General features: G+C 44.2%; 1 protein-coding gene across 9 annotated transcripts in view; it reads left to right on the forward strand.

Annotated features, from left to right (window-relative positions):
- Positions 1 to 22,953, forward strand: part of LOC311263004 (abl interactor 2-like) — a 57,205-nt gene that overhangs the window by 10,567 nt on the left and 23,685 nt on the right. For 7 of the 9 annotated variants that reach the window (XM_084362805.1, XM_084362808.1, XM_084362804.1 and 4 more), the window contains exon 2: positions 5,647 to 5,814. In XM_084362805.1, coding sequence (XP_084218931.1) covers positions 5,647 to 5,814 — 168 coding nt within the window. Of the gene's footprint in view, positions 1 to 5,646; positions 5,815 to 10,333; positions 10,472 to 10,972; positions 11,124 to 22,953 lie in introns of those variants that run through there. The other 2 variants (XM_084362803.1, XM_084362806.1) reach the window with 2 other exon arrangements.

Here is a 22,953-nt window from a genome sequence, read left to right on the forward strand (position 1 = left end):
ATCGTGAAGGATTAGAATGTGTCGACGACCTGCCGAGTGCAGAGATCGTAGGATCGTCTAGGGCACATTCTATAAATTGCAGCTCTATGCTGATGCACCGACGCACCAAACGTATTACGGCGTCAACCTGACCGACCAATCATAGCGAATTACGGGCAGTGACGCGCTTTCGTACCCGCCTCCTTGTTTATGTGTGTAGCGGTAGCCGCTTGGAGAGCCACGGCAGAAAGCCAAACGGAGGAGTTGGCCGCTTTTTTAAAAAACAAAGCAAAAAAAAAAACAGCGTTTCACCATCTCTCATCTCTGCCAGTTAGCCTCTCCACCTACCGCCTCTCTCGGGTGCGGGCGAGCGGGCACGCACACACACACACACGGGCGCATGGATAGGTCGCGGTAAATGCGCTATATCGTGCTACCGCGACCCCCCCACCCCCCCGTCGGATAGTCAGACCACTGACGGACCTATTTGACCCTTTTCAATAAGCTATTTAGCAGAGGTGGGAATTGTGCAGTCATCAAGTCATCTCCATGCCATGTATTTGTTCTGCTCAGTCACTGAACCAGGTGCATTCACTAATTAGCTCACCTTCCTGGCTGAAGAGCTGTGCTGATCGGACTCAGCTGGTTCAGTGCATGAACAGAACAAATGGCATGGAGATGACTTGATGACTCCACAATTCCCACCTCTGCTATTTAGTGTTTTGATATACTTAAATCCTGTTAAAATGACTGTTGAATAAAACAAACAGTAATGTCTTCATTGATATTTTACTTTCATGTTTATTGAAAGCTACCTTTTATGTTGCAAGAGTACACTTTATCAGAGTGTTGTTGTTTACCTTTAAGTATTTTGACGTTGTTTGCACATGTTGGCAAAACTGCAACTATTTAAATTAAAATCTGTTCAGAAAGGTTCTTTGGCCTAAATTGTCTGTTTTTCTTTTTTTGATTTAAGATCGTGATAAAATCGAAATCGTGATTTTATTTTTAAAAAATCGTGATATGATACTTTTGCCATATCGCCCACCCCTAGCGAGGACCTATTGTATCTGTAAGGATTATTTTTCTTTTTCTTTTTTTTCTCTTTCTTTTTCCTTCCATTCGACTGCATATTTAGTGGCCTGAACATACCCAAAACTCACCAAACTCGGAACATACGTCACATCGGTGTGCTGCTATTAGAATTCAAAATGATTGGGTGTGGGTGTGGCCGGGGGACTCCATAGCGCCACCTAACGTTGAGTCATGTTACCAAAAAAAGTTATTGGATCGTCATGAAATTCGCAGGACTCATAGGCCTCATCGATTTAGTCTGTAGTTATTTTTGCCGGAATTTTTACCGCAACAGGAAGTCGGCCATCTTGAATGGCGTGCGGCCATTTCCAATACTGTTTTCGGGACTTTAGGAGGGTTTCAGACTCACCAGATTTGGCACATCGCTTTTAACCCATCAGTACGTTAATTCGATACCATCACTGGCCTCAGGCGTGGCACGACAGCTCAGTAGCGCCCCCTAATGGCTTTTCCCATTTCGTACATACAGACAAACACCTATGCACACCAAATTTTGCACACATCATCACGAGTCACCCACATTGATAGTTGATATGAGTCTGGGCCTTTTAAGTTAAAAAAAGGCTCCATAGCGCCCCCTGGAATATTTTTAAACTTTAAGCCCCGCCTCTTACATGCACATTGTCATGACCGGCTCAAGAAGCCATGACAAGAGACAGTGAGACGCGGATAAATGTAAAGATAAACAATATTTATTTAACTTAAGTGCACAAATCATAATAATGCCATGAGGTGTGAACGTGTGGTTATCAGTGTGTCTGCCGATGGATGCATGTGAGTGATGTGTGCGGAGCGTTGTAAAGTGCAGAAACCAGGCCGAAGCCAACAAAACAACACAATGGAGCCGGAGGAAAACCAGGTCCTTCTGGTGAGAGAGAGAGAGGGAGAGCGACTGAGACGGCCTGCTCTTAAAAGTTCCAGGACACTGGCCAGGTGCTACTGGTTTCAAGCCCCGCCCACTGAGATACCTGCAGACAGAAGGAAGGGATACACAAAGCAGGCCCTTGAACAGCAGGGGGCCGTCACAACATACATTAACGAAATTCGGTATGCTTATGTATCATGACCAGACGCACAAAAAACCCTCTTGGACCCATACCCTCAGTCTAACGGGAAGTTTGCCATTTTGGCTCAAAGTTGAGACTACGCTCACATTTTCACCCATTTCTAAGCCTCGTACATTATTTAACTTGGCCTACAGATTTCACGCCACAGACTTCCCAGTCACTAAGTATCACCCTCATGCCTTGATGATGAAAAGTTGTAAAAAGCTTTCGCCTATGTTATTCCTGGTGGGTGTGGCAGTGCGTTCAATTGCGATGACCCTCTTATGGCTTTTCCCATTTTGTAGGTACCCATTTTTATGGCTTGTACTTTATTCGACTTGTCCTTAAGATTAAACACCACAGACTTCCCAGTCACTAAGTCTCATCCTCATACCTTCATGATGAAAAGTTGTCAAAAGCTTTGGCCTACATTACACCTGATGGGCGTGGCGGGGGGGCGTCAATTTCGATCCCTCGCCATTAGCAGGAATTCCTTACAACTTCACACAGTGTCTCCTCACACCTTCAGGGAGTGAGAGCTGTGTGTGTGTGTGTGTGTGTGTGTGTGTGTGTGTGTGTGTGTGTGTGTTTCATCTTCTTGTGTGTATTTTCATTATAATCCATAAAACATCAGTGTGAGCAGCAGAGTGTGTTCATTAAAACAGGTCAGAGGAATCAGAGCGTGTGTTTGATTCCATGTACATCTGAATCATCTACATTTAGATAGAGATGAAAAAAAATCTGTGTGTGTGTGTGTGCGCTCTGTCCTGTCCTCAGGCCAGAGGAGGCAGCCCTCCAACTAGGTCACAGCTAACAGGACATCAGATGGCTGAAAGAGAGAAAATAAGGTCGATGTGATGAAGTCAAGTCAACTTTATTTACAAAAAACAAAATCACATATTCACCTCGAGGCGCTTTAAATTCTGAGTCGACTCGTCTGTCGTCAGAGCCTCCAGACTGAGGAGGGACCACTGATCAGGATGGACAGACAGGAAGTAGATGTACAGAATAAAGCACCAGTAAGACGACAGTATTGTAGAATAAATAGTTAATATCTATATCAAGAGACGGAGTCAGAGGAGACCTAGTGTCGTCACAATGCTGCAGTTTCTAACTTTGATACTAATCCTTGAAAATGATCCATATTTGACACCATTTTGATACGACGGGGAAACATTGAGGGCAGAACATGTTAGACTTTTATTGAAAGATAAATATAAGCAGGCTTGTTTACTGGGTGTATGCTCAGTGACCCAACATGTCCTCCAGCACCAGTCAGCTGAGTGTCTGCATCACACAGGAGCAGAGTCTGGAAGTGACGCTGCAGGCTAACAATGAGCTAGGTGCAGGCTATGACTAAGCTAGCTGTGTCATCTTTGGCATGTTGTTTCTGCTAAAATGTGCACAGTAATCATTTTTAATGGATATATTTAGTTTCAAACGTGTAAATAAAAGGAAACAAACAGTAAAACAAACCAAAGAAGAAGTTATGAGCAACGAAATTAAAACAAATGAAACAACTCAGTTGACGTGTCGATCTTCTCCCTGCAAACACAGACTGAGTGTAAGACTGAGGGTCAGACTGTGTGTGTGTGTGTGTGGAGGACAGAGACACATTGGTGTCAGTGTGTTTCTTGTCAACCTCAGGCATGAATGAATTAGTGCTGACCTACATCATGCTTCAGCACACATACACACACACACACACACACTGCTGTATTATGAACACATACAGTGCACATGTGCACACACATCGACACACTGACACACAGTTTGTCCTGTTGAAATGCTGAATGTGACATTTCAGGACAAATCAAAGGTATCCTCTGTGTGTGTGTGTGTGTGTGTGTGTGTGTGTGTGTGTGTCTGTATGACGTTAAATCGATGTCAAAACAACCAGAGAGACACGCAGCAACATGTGTGTGCATGCATGATTACTTTGTTATGCGTGCATGCGTGCGTTGTCACGTGCAGATTGTATTTCACGCGTAACAAGAAGCTGCGTACGTATGAAGCAGCGTGCGCACGTCTGTCTGTCACTGTTTGACAAATGATGTTACGCGTTCACACACACGTGCGGTCACAGTTTCTGATGCTTCGCCACCGGAAGTTGATCTGCATCGCGCGCACCAGTCCACGTACATAAACGCCTCACGTAGTTGGCCTTTTCATTTTATTGAAGTGTAGTCAACCAGGGGAGGCAGCAGTGAGCCAGACACTGCCTGAATTTCAAAAGAAGATGTTTATGTTTTTATGTTCCACATTGGAAGAAGCTCCCTGAAAACCGTCGGTCTGCTGCAACTCACAGTTTTCTTAAATCAGGGATGAAGACTTTTCTGTTTGCTGCCTTTGATTAAATCACATCTGAGCCTTCTTCTCACACCTTGTTTAGTTTTTATATCTGTCTCCTATCCCATATAGTTAATTGTAGTTAGTTAAAGTACGCGGACTGGTGCGCACGATGCAGTTCAACTTCCGGTTGCAAAGCATCAGAAACTGCGACCGCACGTGTGTGTGAACACGTAACAACATTTGTCAAACAGTGACAGACAGACGTGCGCACGCTGCTTCATACACACGCAGCTTCTTGTTACGAGTGAAATACAATCCGCACGTGACAACGCACGCACGCACGCACGCACGCATAACAAAGTTATCATGCATGCACACACACGTTGCTGCGCATCTCTCTGGTTGTTTTGACATCGATATACCTTCATAGTTACACGTGACATAGTTTGCGCACGTCATTTCCGCCTACGCGTGAGAAAAATGTTCAATTATCTTCATGCGAGCGTTAATGCGTGCCTTCGCAAAAAAACGCATGAATGTTACGCGTAGTCACTGCGCGTCGTGTGATTACCGGCGTGCAGCAGTCATCACGCGTGAACGTGCGCATGAACGTGCACGTGAACGGGGGACCATTATAAGTCAGTGAGGAAACTACATTACACGTCAGGTGCTGCTCGCTGCACAGGCGCGTGTGACACGTTCAGTTGATACGTGCGCACGCAATATGACACGATTCTACCGCCATAGTGTGTGTCTGTGTGTGTGTGTATCTGTGTGTGTGTCTGTGTCTCTGTGTCTGTGTGTGTGTCTGTGTGTGTGTGTCTGTGTCTGTCTGTGTCTGTGTGTCTGTGTCTGTGTGTGTACACTGATGTCCTGCTGTCTGTCTCCTTCATTATTTTAATGAAGGTTAATGTGTTGATGTGTTTGCTGCCTCACTGTCTCTGTTCACTTTTCTGTGAGTTTAGTTAATATTTCATTCATGTTCTGTGAAGTACTAATACTTTGTTTTATTATGTATACACACACACACACACACACAGGGTGGGTAACTTGAAAAAGTATTTTGATAGTTACTTATTTCCTGTTAAAAAATGTATTCAGTAATGTAATCCAAGAATATTAAAGTAATTAACTTGATTACTTTGTGTGTGTGTGTGTGTGTGTGTGTGTGTGTGTGTGTGTGATGTTTTCCTCTGTAATATAAGAGAGTAATCAGTGTGTGTGTTCTCTGCAGTCAGCTGACAAGCAGCAGGCTTTGGAGGAGACGAAGAGCTACACCACCCAGTCTCTGGCCAGCGTCGCCTACCTCATCAACACGCTGGCCAACAACGTGCTGCAGATGTTGGACATCCAGGCCTCACAGCTGCGGCGCATGGAGAGCTCCGTCAACCACATCTCTCAGGTCTGTGGGAACACATGAAGGACACACAGATCATCCTCCAAAATCACAGATACATCAGAGTGATCAGTTAGTTCATGTTAATGTGAGCCCACACACTGTCAGCATGTATGAAGGGTGAGTCCATTAAACATGGTCGACGTTCCTCACAGTGACACACAGGCTATAATGTAGTGGACATTCTCCTTTGTGAGGCAGAGAGTTGCTAATTCTCAGAAGAGTTTTAGACTCAGTGATGAATCAGACCTCTTTAATTAGGGATGGGCAATGATTTTCGATTATTCGAATAGTCGTTAAATCATAAATAATCGATTAGTAAATCATGTCTGAAAAAAATATTCCTTTGTGTAACTGGCGCCTTCCGCATGGGGGCAGTAAAGCATTTGATACGCTGTGTGATCGGCTGACGTTAGATGCCACCGTAGAAGAAGAAACAAGCAGGAGCCATGGAGAGAGCGCTGCAGCCGTCCAAAAGTTCAGTGTGGAACTATTTAAAAAGAAAACAAATGAAACAGAGGTGCGGTGAAATCTCTGCGAGGCAAAGCTCGCGTATCACAAGTCTACGACAGCCATGCACAGTCACATGAGAGCGAAGCACCCGATAGAAAGTGGAGGCCCGTCCTCACAGCAACAGTCAATGGCCAGCTATCTCACTAGATGAAGTACATTTGATGCCAGACGTGCGGAGCAAACGACGTCCCTCATTTCAAAGATGATTTCAAAAGACACGCTCCCCATCAGCTTCGTTGAAGGTGAGGGTTTTCTGGGTTTGATGGCATTTGTTGAGCCAGAGTTCACGGTCCCATCAAGAAAAACCATTACAGCAAGACTTGAAAAACTTTTTGATGCTAATGCAAGTGAGCTGCGCACTCGGTTCACGAGTCTTTGACCGGGGGGGGGGATGCGGGGGGGAGTTGAAAAATAATCGATTAGTTCCCTGTGATTATCCAATAGTAGTTCTGCTTGAAATGCCCATCCCTATCTTTAAAACCTGCAGCATGGAGAGAAGACCTGAGTGTCTCTGCAGGCTTAAAATGTTTTTGACTTAAATACATCAGAGTAGAGGACACATCCTGTAACGACAAGACAACCACCTGATGTTTGTGTTGATCATGTCTTTCAGGACAGACACCCTCTGACAGTAAATGTCATCCTGTCTACCTTCCTAACCCTAGCCCTCCTCCTCGCACTACTCCTCTCTCAGCTCCTCTCAGAGCTGTAAGCCTGGAGCTCTTTCATTGGACAGTTTTGAGTGATGTCATCCTGATGTGAGAGGAGGTGACTGATTCATCTCTTAACAAACAGGAAATGTTAGTTTGAGGAATGAGATGATCCATGATGAGAAGATTAACAACACACATCTACAGAAAATATGCCAGCAGCGGGTTAGTTTAGTTTAGCTTAGCTTAGCTTAGCTTGTTTGTGATTGGTCACTGGCCACCAGACACCACCCCTCTCATGTGAACCTGCTCATGTCCAGATGTGGAACACCTGGGCTGAATGATGGAGTTGATGAGCAGCTCAGTGAGTCTTGATGAAGCGACAGCTGACAGAAACACATCCTGTGTGTGTTTTGTTGTCACTCCGTGTTTGAGGACAGAGGTGGACGTCTGGTCTGGTGGTCAGGGTTTCTCCTCCAGGAGAAAAAACATGTTGTCTCACATGATTTTGGACATTGAATCATATCTGTGGACGAAATGTTGGAGAAGCAGATAAACAATGAACAACAACAATCATCTGAGGTCTGACAAATAAAACCTCCTGCAGGTGTGATCACACCCAACTGTGGAGAGAGTGTGAGCGTCATCAGTAATCTCAAACACACACGCACACACACACACACACACACATTATAAGTGAGGTGTCGGGGACGATTCATTCTGCTCTCTTTGTTTTCTCCTCGTGTTAGTCGAGGATCCATCGATACGGTTGTTGTCAGGGCCGAACATGAAGAATAAAAACGTTAGTATGAATTTACATTTACATTTATATTTACATTTACATTTATATTTATATTTACATTTACATTTACATTTACATTTATATTTACATTACATTAACATTTAGGACATTCAGCAGACACTTTTGTCCAAAGCGACTTACAATAAGTAAATTTGTCACAAGAAAGAAACAACATGTCACCGTCGATAAAGTAAGAATTAAAAAATAGAAAACATTCTTCAAGCCCTCGTCTGAGCAAAGTAGCAGCTATTTATCAAGATACCTTAAGTACATAAGTGCTGTGATTGAAGTGCTGAGTCAGAACATACAAGTGCATATTAGAGATGTCACAAGAACCGATACTTGCGATACCATTCCATTCTAAAATGTCAAAACACCAACGATGCCCAATTTTTTGACGTACCGCTCGCACTGATTCCAGTGTTAGCATCGGTGCTGCACCTCTTCCGGAACTGATGGGAGCAGTATACGCCTCAGAGTGTTCCAGTCGATACTAACACCGTGTCCTAACTGGATGCGAAGCGAGCGAGCGACAGCTGCGAAATCAATGGTTTTCTATTTGAATGTCCTAACTGGCTGCGCGCGATGCAGCGCGACGTAATGCGCCGTTTAGAGCCCGACGCCCGGTTTCTATATTTCTGTCGCTCGCGTTGACAGTGCCATGGACGAGGAGCAGCTGATTCAGTTGGTTGAAATGAGGAGCTACCTGTACGATACCTCCTCATTTCACTACAAAAATGTCAATAAGGTGGCAGCTGCCTGGAGGGAGATCGCCCGGGAGCTAAAAGTCTCTGGTAAGTTATGTTTGTGTGTTTTCTGCTAGGATGCTACGTTACTAGCTAGCTTATTTTTACAAAGTGGAGATGGTGATATGATACAATATCAATACCCGCAACATTGTTCCACCGTGTTATAGTATCCGGAGAAGGCGGATTTGTTCTTCGTGCTACAGCCTAACTGAAAGCTGATATAAACCCTTGCTACATTAGGTTTTCTGTCAATCTAGTTACTGTTTGTTTTTTTTTACTACCGTTAAACAACTGTTGGTTGAACGGTTTAACGGTAGGGTTAAACAAGTTGTGCCCCTGAAATAATCCTCTCCATGTCTGTTTTGGTTTTGTTGTTTTTGTGCAACGTTTATTTTTTCACTTAACATCATCATCTGTCTGTACTGTGTACAGTGCAACATTGATGTTGATATTTCTCAAATTTATGTATTTACTATTTTTAATAGACTGATCATTACTGACCCAAATATTTAACATTTTAATGCTTTGATTAATGGGCTCTGTGCACAGCTCCACTACTTTCTGAACTTAATGCTGCTCTGTTATTTCCTGTCTTACATTATTGGACAAACTGATTAATCCAGGTGTGTCTGACCATTGTGACTACTCAGACACACCTGGATTAATCAGTTTGTTTCTTTGGGAGAGAGGCCACTATAGTAATTCTGTATTTCTAGTTAGTCCTCTTTAGCATTCAACAACATTCCTAGTTAAGGAAAATTGTATTCACACAAACATAATTGTAAATTGAACTGTTTAATTTGATGAGAAAAAGATTTTTTTAAATAAAGATGACAAAGAGAGAAAATACATCAACAAATAGATTACACATGTAGGGTCTGATAATAAATTTTTTTGTCTGTTTCTGAAATCTATGTACAGTCACTGATAATAGAAATAAGGAATATGTCATGCCATTTTAATCTATGAATATAAGTAAGTAAATAAAGAATTGCTTTTAAAAAATATTATTCAAAGAAAAACATACAAAATACCATACAATACAAATCTATGTGTCATGTGCAGGTGCTGATTTCATTTCCAGCAGTAGGCCTATGTGTTTATGCTTCAGAAAAGTATCGCACAAACTTATCCCGCACAGCAAATGCCTCCTGACCACCGCAGTTCGGATGGTCATTCACTGACTGCAGGTTTTCACCCTCGCACGGCAGCCTGTACTCTGCATCACCAGGCCTCGTGAGAAAGTTATGCAGAATACAGGCTGCCACAACCAGTGTGTCCACTTTCTCCACCGACATATGGATGGTACGGAGGATGATCCTCCATCTTGCAGCCAGCATACCAAAGGCCTTCTCTATTGTCATGCGAGCCCTTGACAGCCGATAGTTGTATGTGGCTCTGTCCTGAGAGAGGTTTCGTCCTCCAAAGGGCTTCAGGAGAAATGGCTTTAGGGGAAATGCTGCATCAGCGACTATGACATGAGGCACCTCCCCTAGGAACTCAGCGTCTGGCAGGGGTGTTGGTGGTGGTACGTGGAGGGTGTTGTTCTCCAGCCCCCTGGCCACCATAGCCCAGGTTTCTTCTGTTGGTTGAGGGAGGAAACGGTGCAGCATGTGCTTTTCAATGGCCTTGGTGGTGTCCAGGATACAGTCTGACACTGTTTGCACCCCCACTCTGTAGTCATAGGCCATTGAATGCATGGAGTCCCCTGATGCCATGTATCTGCAAAAGAAAGACCTATGTTTAGTTACATTTTATTTGAATTGAATAATATTTTTTTCTTTTCTTAACAGATCCAGAGCAATGCAAGAACAAGTGGAAATCTTTGCGTGACACTTTTAACAGACTCCAGAAAGTTGTTCCACCCAGTGCGTTAGAGGGGGTGGTAAGAAGGAATGGAGACACCTGAAATCCATGTGGTTTCTGCTGCCACATCTCAGGGAAAGATGGTAGGATTATTTGTACTGTATGCAGCAGTTGAAGAAGTATTCAGATCTTTCACTTAAGTGAAAGTAGCAATACCACAGTGTGTGTTTTATTTTGTAATCTAATTCTGCAAAATAACTAGTAGGCTGGCTAAAGCCGTCAAATAAATGTAGTGGAGTAAAAAGCACTATATTGGCTCACAAAATATAGTGGATTGGAGGTATAAAGTATCAAAAAAAGTGAGTAAAGTACATCCAAATTGTACTTGAGTACAATCCAGTGTAGTAGAAAGCTAATCTATGTGATGGGCACATTAGTGAGATAAGAGATTTAAATAACCATGGAGTTAAAACACATGAGCCCACAGTGACATTGGGCCTAAACTACTCCAATAAGGTGCATTCATATTATTATAAATATTGTACATCTATTTTTTTTGGACAAAGCATTACTTAATTATTTTACTGTAACATATTGCACTATAACATCTACATATTTGAAGCACCATGGATGTCTATTTTCAGTTCCAGAAGCAGCCTCGACCAGGGAGATGTAGTGAGGACAGAAGAGGAGGAGGAGGAAGGAGGAGAAAGGTCTGAAGAGGTGGAAGTGGAAGATGAAGATGAGGATGAGAGGAGAGTAGATGTGGAGAGTGGGGAGAGAGCAGAGAGGGAGGTGAGGGGAAATGGATTTACAGATTTACAGGAAGTATTTTGTATGGAGTAAATGAAAAATAATACTTATTATCTGAAGCGTGTGTCTTTTCATTTACCTTATGTGATAGCCAATCTCTGCTTAGCCTCAATTAGCTCTCTGTAGTTAGTCGTTTGCTGGCAAAGCTCCTGACCTACATAGGACAACACCTCTTCTAACTGGGCAGCGCTCATCCTGAAGTAGTTTTGGTATCTTTTGCTGTCAAGTGCCAATTCCTGCACAAGGTTATAGTAATCCCCCTGCTGTTTTCGTGCCTGGTTGAGAGGATGGACCCACTGCCTTGTCCTGCTGGAGGTGCTCTGCTGGAGGAGTAGAAAAGCAGCCACTTTAATTTTTTTTAACTCCTGACGTCTGTAAAAGGGTCCTGGCAGAGGGCGCTATGCCCCTAATTACACACAGATATCTATCGGTTACAATGTGGCCAACTGGTCTCATAAGTTGAGACCAGTTGGCCACACTGTAATTCACGTCAGTTTTGAGTCATAACTGACGTGAATGACGCTCGCTAATAACAACTAACTTGCTGTTGGCTATTAGAGTTGGGCGGTATCCAAATTTTGATACCGTCAAACCGCCTCCCTATTTTACCAGGGTATACGGTATTACTGTGATTAATTAAAAATTATGACGTGACCAAACTTTTGGCTTGTGCCTACACCGTTCAGAAACTGAATACCAAACACTGATACTGAAACAATAACAACATAACATGCACAATATTAACAACTTTTATTAGCAACAAATAGCAGCTTATAAAAAAGTGCAAATACAGCAGTCAAACATAATTAAATTAACATAAACATCCAGAACAGTTTTCGCGCACACAAATCATTTAAATTAAATCACAGCCCAAACAACTTTTGATAACAACAAAGAGCAGCAGCAAGCTTTTTCTGGCTTTAACAGGGCACGTTGTGGACTGACAACTTTACCTGCGGTGCTGAAAACCCACTCTGATGGTGCGCAGTATTGGCGAACCGAACCAGTGTGAGCGGATAAGCTGGTGGCGCGGAGCGAGGGTGTGTCGGTCTGATGGTGTTCACTGTCTGATAACTGTACAGGTCCTTCACTCAACAAAATATAAAGAAATGTCCCACAAAGCAACGTTACAGGACCAAACAACAGTAACGTAGTAACTGGTCGTGTCTTTGGCAACTTATATGAGGAAAATAATACTGCAGTTATACGTGGAGAAGTGTCTGTCAGCCTGTCGGTCCGACCGACTCTTCGTCACATTTCTGCCCGAAAAACAGCGTCTGTCCCCGGCAAACAACTTTAACTCACCAAGTGTTTGTCGCGGTGATTTTTCAGTGAACTTTCCCCCAGAAAACAGCCTCTCTCCCCGAGTGACAGAGTCAGACAGCGTCCTGTTGACTGATGGCAATTATGTAATTATGTAATTTAGAGAAGAACGTAACTTTGTCACTTTCCAGGATGTTTGGTGGGTCAGGATCTCATCACAACACATTATAACAGCATCATATGATTATAAACAGTCAGCAGGTAGGCTACATACATAGATTAACAGGTGGACACCGGGGAAACACATTGAAAAAAACACGTCATCACTATTCGTGTACCGCCACGCCTCTTTTGGAGCCGTGGCGCCGGCTCGCTGTGTAAATTATACTTCATCTTTTACTCCGGAGCTGCCCGGCTCTGTGTGAACAACCAACGGCGTAGAATTGGAGAACCGCCGCTGCAGCGATAATGCGGCGACTCTGTGTGAAATGGGGGTGCGTTGTTGTTTCCTCATTGCACAATATACTAATTGCCTCGTCAGTATTTACCGCCTCTCCCTTCTCGTTAGCTCGTAACCCGAAATACTGCCACTAAATACATTACATTTAATATTTAATCCTTATCTCCTATATAAGTACATCGTATTTTTTTTTAATGACGGTATTGAAACTGATACCGTTGCCATTTTTAAGACCCCGTGGTATACCTTATTACCGTATTACCGCCCAACCCTATTGGCTATATTATATCAAATCAAATCAAATCAAATTTTATTTGTATAGCCCAAATTCACAAATCACAGTTTGCCTCAGAGGGCTTTACAATCTGTACAGAGACGACACCCTCTGTCCTTCGACCCTCGATTCGAGTGAGGAAAAACTTGCCCCCAAAAAAAACCTTTTTATTATATGTCAAGAAACATCTAAATCTCACAATATAAAACTTGTTTTCTGTTTAAAAAGTACAAACATAGGAAGCAAGTACCCACCCATCTTTTAACCGGGTAGTTACGTCTCTCTCCAGTCGGATGTCGAGCGCACAGCTGATGTATTTCCATGACAACAGACACACATAGTCAACGCATTCAGTGTGGACAGAGAGCGTCAGATATGGTTTTTTTGTGGGACGCTCGCTCGCGTCGCATCCAGTTAGGACACGGTATTACATTCAGAAGTAGTAGGTCACGAACAAGTGGAACTACACATGGCATAACAAACAACACGTGGAAGATGGCAACTGCGGCTGCAGCAATAGTCCCACCTCGACTTGTTGATAAAAAAGGCACAAAGAGTCGTGTATGGAAGTACTTTACGTATGAGGCAGATGACTGTGGCGTTATCATTAATCCGCAGAAACCATTATGCAAACGATGCTACCGTGATCTTCAGACCAAGGGAGGTAATTCCCCCAATTTAGCAAAGCACCTCAAAGACCGTCATCCGGATTTGTTTAAAGAATTCAAGGAGTTCTGATTCATATTAACAATATCCAAAGAATGAACGTTTTCTGTTTTTTTTTAAAATTATTTATTTATATATTTATTTTTATCTGTCATACTGAATAATAATAATAATACACGTTACATGATGTTTGGGATGGTGGGCACATTTGTTAATGCTTATGTTATGTACGTAGCTTATGCTGTAGTTTTAACATTAGCCTAGCACTATAGCACTAGCTACCTTGTAGTAATGCAGCCTCAGTTAGAGGGAGAGAGAGAAAGAGAGCATGTCTCTTGCAAGTATCTTGTCAAAACTAGCGAAATTCGCTGAATATCTTAGTTTAATATAGTTACAAATGAATATGCAATTGGTTTGTCAAAACATGATTACCCCCCCAACAAACATTTTTTACGAAGCCAACAGAACACGATGTAAATGACGATTTGCAAGTGACAGAGCTGCAAATTTGCCACAACCACACTGAACATTGCTTCCTAATTGCTAATTGGATAGTACATTTGAAATTAAATTTGCAATTGAAAACAAGTGCTGTGCTGCTGTCCCATTCCTGGCTTTTTTTAAAATCGTTTGACAGCCCTGATTTTTATGTTAATGTTTTAAAATGAACTACCTGCCACCACCTGCCTGTGACTTCAAATGACTGCATCTACTATTAGGTGTGTCTGTGCGCGCGGGCTGGAGCCAATGTGCAGGGCAGGGCAGGCAGGTGCTTGTGCTTCATACCTGTGCTCTTTCTTTAGTCAATTAACTATATTAACTAAAATGTCAATTTCCCTTTTCCAGTTTCAACCAGGGGATGACGTCCAGGAGACAACTCTGCCAACTCAGCCAACCATAACCGAGGCTCTAGAGAAGCAAGGGAAATATGAGAGAAATTCAAATGAGGCCAGGAGATAGGATAGAATCGTAGCAGAGTTCATATGTATGGACCAAGTCCCTGTCTAAATTGTTGAAAAACCAGCATTTCAGCAAATGCTCCATGCATTCAATCCCAGATATCATCTTCCAAGTAGGAATTATTTCATGTACACAGAAATACCAAAAATCTACAGTGAAACAAGGGACCTGGTCACACAATATCTCAAAGAAAAGCCATTCTATGCATGCACAACTGATCTGTGGACACGTACATGTACATTACCATACAATACATAACACAGTCATGGGAGTTGCACTCCTGGTGTTTAGGCTGTAGTGGCCTGAACTCAGACCACACAGGTGACAGTTTGAGGGAGGCATTTGACAAAGTAGTTACTGAGGAATAGAGGAAGCAGAGGCTGGGGACTCGGAGGTTGATCCATTCATCACCTGGGCCAAAGTCACTGAGGTAGTTCGGTGGCAAAGCACCGGGGGTGGATGAGATCCGCCCTGAGTACCTCAAGTCTCTGGATGTTGTGGGGCTGTCTTGGCTGACACGTCTCTGCAACATCGCGTGGCAGTCGGGGACAGTGCCTCTGGACTGGCAGACCGGGGTGGTGGTCCCTCTATTGAAAAAGGGGGACCGGAGAGTGTGTTCCAACTATCGGGGGATCAAACCCCTCAGCCTCCCTGGTAAAGTCTATTCCAGGGTACTGGAGAGGAGAATTCGGCTGATAGTCGAACCTCGGATTCAGGAGGAACAATGCGGTTTTCGTCCTGGCCGTGGAACACTGGACCAGCTCTATACCCTCCGCAGGGTGCTCGAGGGTTCATGGAAGTTTGCCCAACCAGTCCAGATGTGTTTTGTGGACTTGGAGAAGGCATTTCACCGTGTCCCTCGTGGCATTCTGTGGGAGGTGCTTCGGGAGTACGGGGTCGGGGGCCCTCTGCTAAGGGCTGTACGGTCCCTGTACGACCGGAGCAGGAGCCTGGTTCGCATTGCCGGCAGTTAGTCAGACATGTTCCCGGTGCATGTTGGACTCCGGCAGGGCTGCCCTTTGTCACCGGTTCTGTTCATTATTTTTATGGACAGAATTTCTAGGCGCAGTCACGGGCCGGAGGGGATCTGGTTCGGGAGCCACTGGCTTTCATTCCTGCTTTTCGCAGACGATGTTGTCTTGTTGGCTCCTTCGAGCCAGCACCTCCAGCATGTCCTGGGGCAGTTTGCAGCCGAGTGTGAAGCAGCTGGGATGAGAATCAGCACCTCCAAGTCTGAGGCCATGGTTCTCGACCAGAAAAAGGTGGCTTGCTCCCTCCGGGTTGGGAGAGAGTTCCTGCCTCAGGTGGAGGAGTTCAAGTATCTTGGGGTCTTGTTCATGAGTGAGGGAAGGATGGAGCGCAAGGTTGACAGGCGGATCGGTGCAGCGGCCGCAGTAATGCGGTCATTGTATTGGTCTGTCGTGGTGAAGAGAGAGCTGAGCCAAAAGGCAAAGCTCCTTTTGGCTCAGCTCTAACCCTAACCCCTAACCCCCCTAACCCTAACCCCTAACCCTCATCTATGGTCATGAACTTTGGGTCGTGACCGAAAGAATAAGATCCCAGATACAAGCGACCGAAATGAGTTTCCTTCGCAGGGTGGCGGGGCGCTCCCTTAGAGATGGGTGAGGAGCTCTGTCACACGGGAGGAGCTCGGAGTAGAGCCGCTGCTCCTCCACATCGAGAGGAGCCAGCTGAGGTGGCTTGGGCATCTGTATCGGATGCCCCCTGGACGCCTCCCTCGGGAGGTGTTCCAGGCATGCCCCATCGGGAGGAGGAGACCCAGAGGAAGTCACCCGTATGTCACGCGGCTGGCCTGGGAACACCTTGGGATCCTCCCGGAGGAGCTGGAGGAAGTGTCCGGGAAGAGGGGAGTCTGGGTGTCCCTGCTCAGACAGCTGCCCCCGCGATCCCGCCCTGAATAAGTGGAAGATAATGGATGGAAAAATGGATGGAGTTACTGAGGAGTGGAAGTTGGACATAAACTGGCAAAACTAGCAGGCATCACAACAGACAACGCATCCAACAACCAAAAGGCCTCTAAAGATGACTACATATGGATCCCTTGCTTTGGCCACAACTTGCACCTGGCCGTTAGCAAGGCCATCGACATTGACAGGGTATCTGCAGCCCTGTCAAGGCTGCACAAAACCATATCTGGCTTCACCAGGTCATCAAAGCTGTTGCGACAACTCAAAGCAAAACAAAAACAACTTGCACTCCCAGAACACCATTTGATACACGATGTACCCACCCTGTGGAATTCCTCATATGATATGGTGGAGAGATTCGTGGAGCAGCAAGCTCTGTGTGCAGCCCTGGCAGAGGACATAAAAAATGGCACCTGATGCCAAAAGACAGTGACATCACAATCCTAGAAACACTAAAAGAAGTCCTTGAGCCACTGAGTCCTTTTACAGATGCACTCAGTGGTGAGAAACACACCATTCTCTCCTCTGTCTTACCACTGATGTGGAAGATGCTCTCTTGTCTCAGTGATGAGGAGGATGACTCTCTACTTACTGGAGAGATGAAGAGAGTTGTTAGGGAAAACATCAAACACTGCCACCTACCTCGATCCAAGATTTAAGGACAGTTTTGTTGCTCTGGAGGATGACGTGAAGCAAAGTCTCCTGGAGCAAGCGGAGAATGCCGATGATGGAGCTGGTGCATCTGAAACCCCTATGGCAACAGGAGCAGAGGCCTCGAGCCAAAGCAGGCCATCAAAAAAGTCTAAGACTGATTTGAAGCATCTGCTTTCAGCCATTCAAGGAGAGAAGAGGGGCAGTGATGCCACATCATCTCAGGCAGGGCTCTCCACACAAGAGAAGTTAAATGGTGAGTTCCTGGTATATAGCAACATAACAGAACTGAGCGCAGACGAAGATCCCCTCATCTGGTGGAAAATGAATGGAGGCGCAATACCTCAACTTTGCAGAATTCGCAAGGAGGTATCTCTGCAGTGTGGCTTCAAGCTGTGCCTCAGGAATCATTGTCAATCTTAGAAAATCCTTTTTTTTTACCGTGGTATCAAAATTGGCACTGAGAATCGTGTAATTTTACTGGTATTGGCACCGACTACTGAATTTTTGGTATCGTGACACCCCTATTGCATATACAGGTTTTTGGGGGGGTGGGGGGGGGTGAGAGGGAGTCATGCTCTGCGGGGTCGAGGTGAAGTCTGAACAAGTGAGTCTTGAGTCTTCTGCAGAAGATGGCGAGTGACTCTGCTGTCCTGACATTGGTCGGGAGTTCCTTCCACCGCTGGGGTGCCAGAACAGAGAAGAGTCGTGACTTCGCTGAGCGACCTTTGTTCGCTCTCAGCAATGGCGGTACCAGCCGGCCAGCTAATGTAGTGCAGCGAAGTGCTTGCACTGGGACGTGTGGTCTGACCAGTTTTTGGGGGTAGATGTGTGCAGTTCTGTTGACAGCCTTGAAGGTCAGCACCATCCTCTTGAATTGGATCCGGGCCGCAACAGGAAGCCAATGGAGGTCACGGAGGAGGGGGGTCACATGGGAGAGTTTGGGTAGATTGAAAACGAGGCGCACTGCAGCGTTCTGGATACACTGCAACGGTTTAGTTGCAGAGGCTGGAGTCCAGCCAAGAGCGAAGTGCAGTAGTCCAGGCGGGAGATGACCAGCGCTTGGACCTGGAGTTGCGTTGAGTCCTTTGTGAGGAAAGGCCGGATCCTGCAGATGTTTTAGAGGGCAAATCTGCAGGATTTACTGAAGTACTGGAGTTAAGTACAGTTTTGAGGTTCTTGAGTATTTTAATATTCTGTTGCTTCACACTAAATGTATTTGATTACTATAGTTACTAGTTACTCAGTGCTGATAGGCTTCTACCTGTGACATGTACCAAATCAGATGTTGTTGTGGGCGTGACATTGAGTGGTCACGACAGACAGAAATGATGCATCACAGCTGAAGTATTAAAGTACATCTGCCTAATAATCTACAGCTAGATTTAGTGTCTGAGTCCTGCAGATTAGTGAATTAATCAACAAATCAATAGTTGTCAACTATAAAATGAATCCCTAAATATTTTGACGATGGATTGATCAGTTTGCGTCTCCACCACATCTGAGGACGAAACACTTTTATTTTATCACATTTTAGAGAGCAAACAGCTAATTAATGAATCCAGAAGATAACTGACAGATGAATCATTGACGAGAGGAATCAGAGTGACCTGCTGCTGCTCTGATTGGTTCTCATAACTTCTGTCTCTATTTACTTAAGGTTTCAGTTGTTGTCATTTTAAACTGCAGATTGAAGTTGATGGTCATTAATTCAGACAGTGAGTTAGATTAGAGCCACGTCTTCTCTGAATGCAGCCGCGGCCTTATTGAAATGTTTCTGTCATCAGTGTTTGTTTCCTACAGAATGAATCTGATCTGTTTTCATTCACTGAACACTAACTGTATTTAAACTGGAGTTTCAGTGGTACACAGTGTCCCCTCTGCTGTGAGTAATCAGATTACTGTGCAGTAGAAATAATGAGATGCTGGTGTGTGTGTGTGTGTGTGTGTGTGTGTGTGTGTGTGTGTGTTAGAGCAGGCCTGTGATTTCACTCCATAATTACCACTGTGTGTTCATCACAGCTGTTCTGTAGGCGACTGTGTCGACTCTGTTGAATCATCGTGCACCAATCAGACGACAGAGTCCCGAAGAAGAAACAGTTCACACAGAAACACACTGATTCAGCTCTCTCTCTCTCACTGAACTGTTCTCTGAGACGTGATGGCGGTTCCTGTAAAGATCACTGACCTACAGACTGTAAACTCTGCCCCTGATATATATATATATATATATACACACAGACACACACACACACACACACACACACATATATATATGTGTGTGTGTGTGTATATATATATATATATATATATCTATATATACATACATCAGGGGCAGAGTTTACAGTCTGTAAATTATATACACAACATCTTTACAGGAACCGTCATCACGTCTCAGAGAACAGTTCAGTTACATATTGATCACAGCCTGAAGAATTCACAACATCAATGTTATTCTGATGTCTGTGGAAAATGATGATGCTCATGCTTAACTCTGTATACTGTGTGTTTTCTCTTTTAGGTGACATTACAGTCAGTGTACATGTGTCATAATTACAACAAATAATGTGCAATAACCCATATTTCAACTGTAGCATTATTTATTACACTGTATATATAGATATATTTCTAGTAGAATGTACATTTCTTATATTTTTATTCTATTTTTATTATTCTTGCTTATATGTAGTTTTTATTTTTCTGCATATTTTCTAAGACTTTAGAATGGGAGCAGCTGTAATGCAAGCAATTTCCCCTCAGGGATCAATAAAGTATTTCTGATTCTGATTCTGAATATACTATAATAATAATAATAATAATAATAATTAAAGCTGCAATGAACGGGTGCTGCTGTCGCTACATGCTGCTGGCGGGGCATGCTGCTGTCGACAGCAGGGCTTGTTCATGCAACAACTTCCACTGAGGAAGCAAAAGTGAAGGCAGGGAAGCTGTTCTTTTGGTCAGGAGGGTCCAAAGATGCTGTGTACAAAGTTTGGTGCAAATCAGAAAAATTGCCTGCGAGGAGTTGCGAAAAAGTAGGTTTGCGACATTTGTCGAATTTGCGAATGGAAATTGAATGCGAAAGTGGGCGTGGCCTACATCACACAATTCAGCTGAATATAGGGGACCCGTGGATGTAAGGTTAAACAATGTGCGGCATATTATGTGGGAGTTATTAGCCAAAAACGGTTTTGTGTTGATAATAGCGCCACCTGCTGGTCATTTTTGGTGTGTGAGTTACAGGGGCCAGTCTACACCACCCCAGTCAGTTTCATATCCTTAAGTGTTATGGTGTGGGCACAGTGGCAGATACAAAATGAAACTGCCACCAGAGCGCCACCTAGTGTCGGATCGGTAAGACGTTCGTCAGCTATCCCCAGGAGGGCATTGGCAATGAGTGTACCAAGTTTTGTGTAAATCAGAGTAACCGATGTGGAGATATAAAAACCTTCAAGTTAAAGAGCGCCACCTAGTGGTCATGAGATAAAATGTAGTACAGAGCCTTAGGGGCTAATGGAGAAGTAGTATCCTGAGTGTCATGTCCTTCGGACAAACCAATGTGGAGATATGCAACACTTCCTGTTTGGAGCGAAATCTGCAGGAAGTTGTTATTTAATAACTTGAGTTTTCTTTGGAATATCAAAATTGTTTTAATAACTTTTTGTCAGGAGGGTCCACAGATGCTGTGTGCAAAGTTTGGTGCAAATTGGTGAAATTGGCTGGGAGGAGTTCGATATGAACGCGTGGATATAAGGTTTTTGAATGTGCGACAAAGTATATGGGAGTTATTAGGCAAAACGCACTTTCCTTGATTATAGCGCCACCTAGTGGTGGAAATTCACAACGACAACAGATTATAAAATATTTCGCCAGGTGTGACGTATATTCCAAGTTTGGTGAGTTTTGGGGTATGTTCAGGCAGTGAAAAATGCGATCATTTTGGCCTAAAAATAAAAAAGATAATAATTAAAACTGCAAGCAGCGATGAACGGGCCCTCGCCCCCCCACGTATGTTGGGCTGTGGCGCCGTTGGAGGCCTGTGCGCCCAGATGTGTGCTTGCCCATTGCCTGTGGAAATGTCCTACCTAAATAAGATTCATGTCACACAAAACACAACAGTGACATCTTCAGTGACTTCCTGTGTCCAGTGGGTGGCGCTATGGATATGACGCAGTATTGATGCAGAGACGTATTCAGGGTGAGCTCCTCTACATGTGAGCAATTTGATGCCGATGGGAAATTGTATGTTGAAGTTATCAGGACTTCCTGCTTGATGGCGAAGGATTGAATTTGAAGGAAAATGGCAGACTTCCTTTTAGACTGAGGGCATGTGTCCAAGAGGGTTTTTTGTGCGCCTGGTCATGATACATATGCGTACTGACCTTTGCTAATATGTGTGCATGTAGGAGGCGGGGCTTCAAGTTTGAACTATTCCAGGGGGCACTATGGAGCCATTTGTTCACTTATCACAGTATTAATGCAAAGACCTATTCAGGGAATTGAAGTAATAAGGACTTCCTGCGCGATGGCGAAGGATTGAAATTGACCGCACCGCCACGCCCACCAAGCACAACACAGGCTGTTGAAGGTCTGAGGATGCTACTGAGTGAATGTGAAGTCTGTGGTGTTAAATATGTAGGAAAAAATAGTGAAACTACAAGCCATAGAACTTGGGTCCATATAGAATGGGAAAAGCCATAAGGGGGTCATCGAAATTGCCATAAGGGGGTCATCGAAATTGACCGCACTGCCACAGCCACCAGGAATAACGTAGGCAAAAGGTTTTCACAACATGTCATCATCAAGGCATGAGGATGATACTTAGTGACTGGGAAGTCTGTGGTGTTATATCTGTAGGCCAAGTTAAACAATGTACGAGGCTTGAAAGAAATGGTTTCCTACAGAATGGGAAAAGCCATAAGGGGGGTCGCGAAGTTGAACACACTGCCACGCCCACCAGGTATAACGTAGGTGAAAGCTTTTCACAAGATGTCATCATCAAGTTCTGAAGATGATATTTAGTGAGTGTGAAGTCTGTGGCTTTAAATCTGTAGGATGAATTAGTTAAAGTACAAGGTATTGAAATAATGTACTCATGGTTAAGAAGCTACATGCGAAATTTGGTGAGTCTGCGAACATGCTGAAGTCCCGAAAACAGCGTCGGAAAATTGAAAATCGGCGCACGCCATTCAAGATGGCAGACTTCCTGTTGCGGCAAAAATTCCAACAAAAATAATTCCGGGCTAAGTCGTTGAGACCCATAAGTCCTGTAAATTTCATGACGATCCGAGAAAGTTTTTGGTCACATGACCCGACCTTAGGTGGCGCTATGGAGTCCCCTGGCCACACCCACCGCCGATCATGTTGAATTATCAAAGTTTTCACCACATGTGACGTATGTTCCAAGTTTGGTGAGTTTTGGGGCATGTTCAGGCTGCCAAATATGCGATCTTGGGGAAGGACAAAAAATAATAAATAATCCTTACAGATACAATAGGTCCTCGCACGAGATTCGTGCTCGGGCCCTAATTAAAACTGCAAGCAGTGATGAACGGGCCCTCGCAGTCCACGCACGTCGGGGCATGCTGCTGTCAGGGCGTGCTGCTTACC

This window comes from Pagrus pagrus (genome assembly GCF_965226575.1).
Source record: "Pagrus pagrus genome assembly, chromosome: 9".
NCBI classification, from domain to species: Eukaryota; Metazoa; Chordata; class Actinopteri; order Spariformes; family Sparidae; genus Pagrus; species Pagrus pagrus.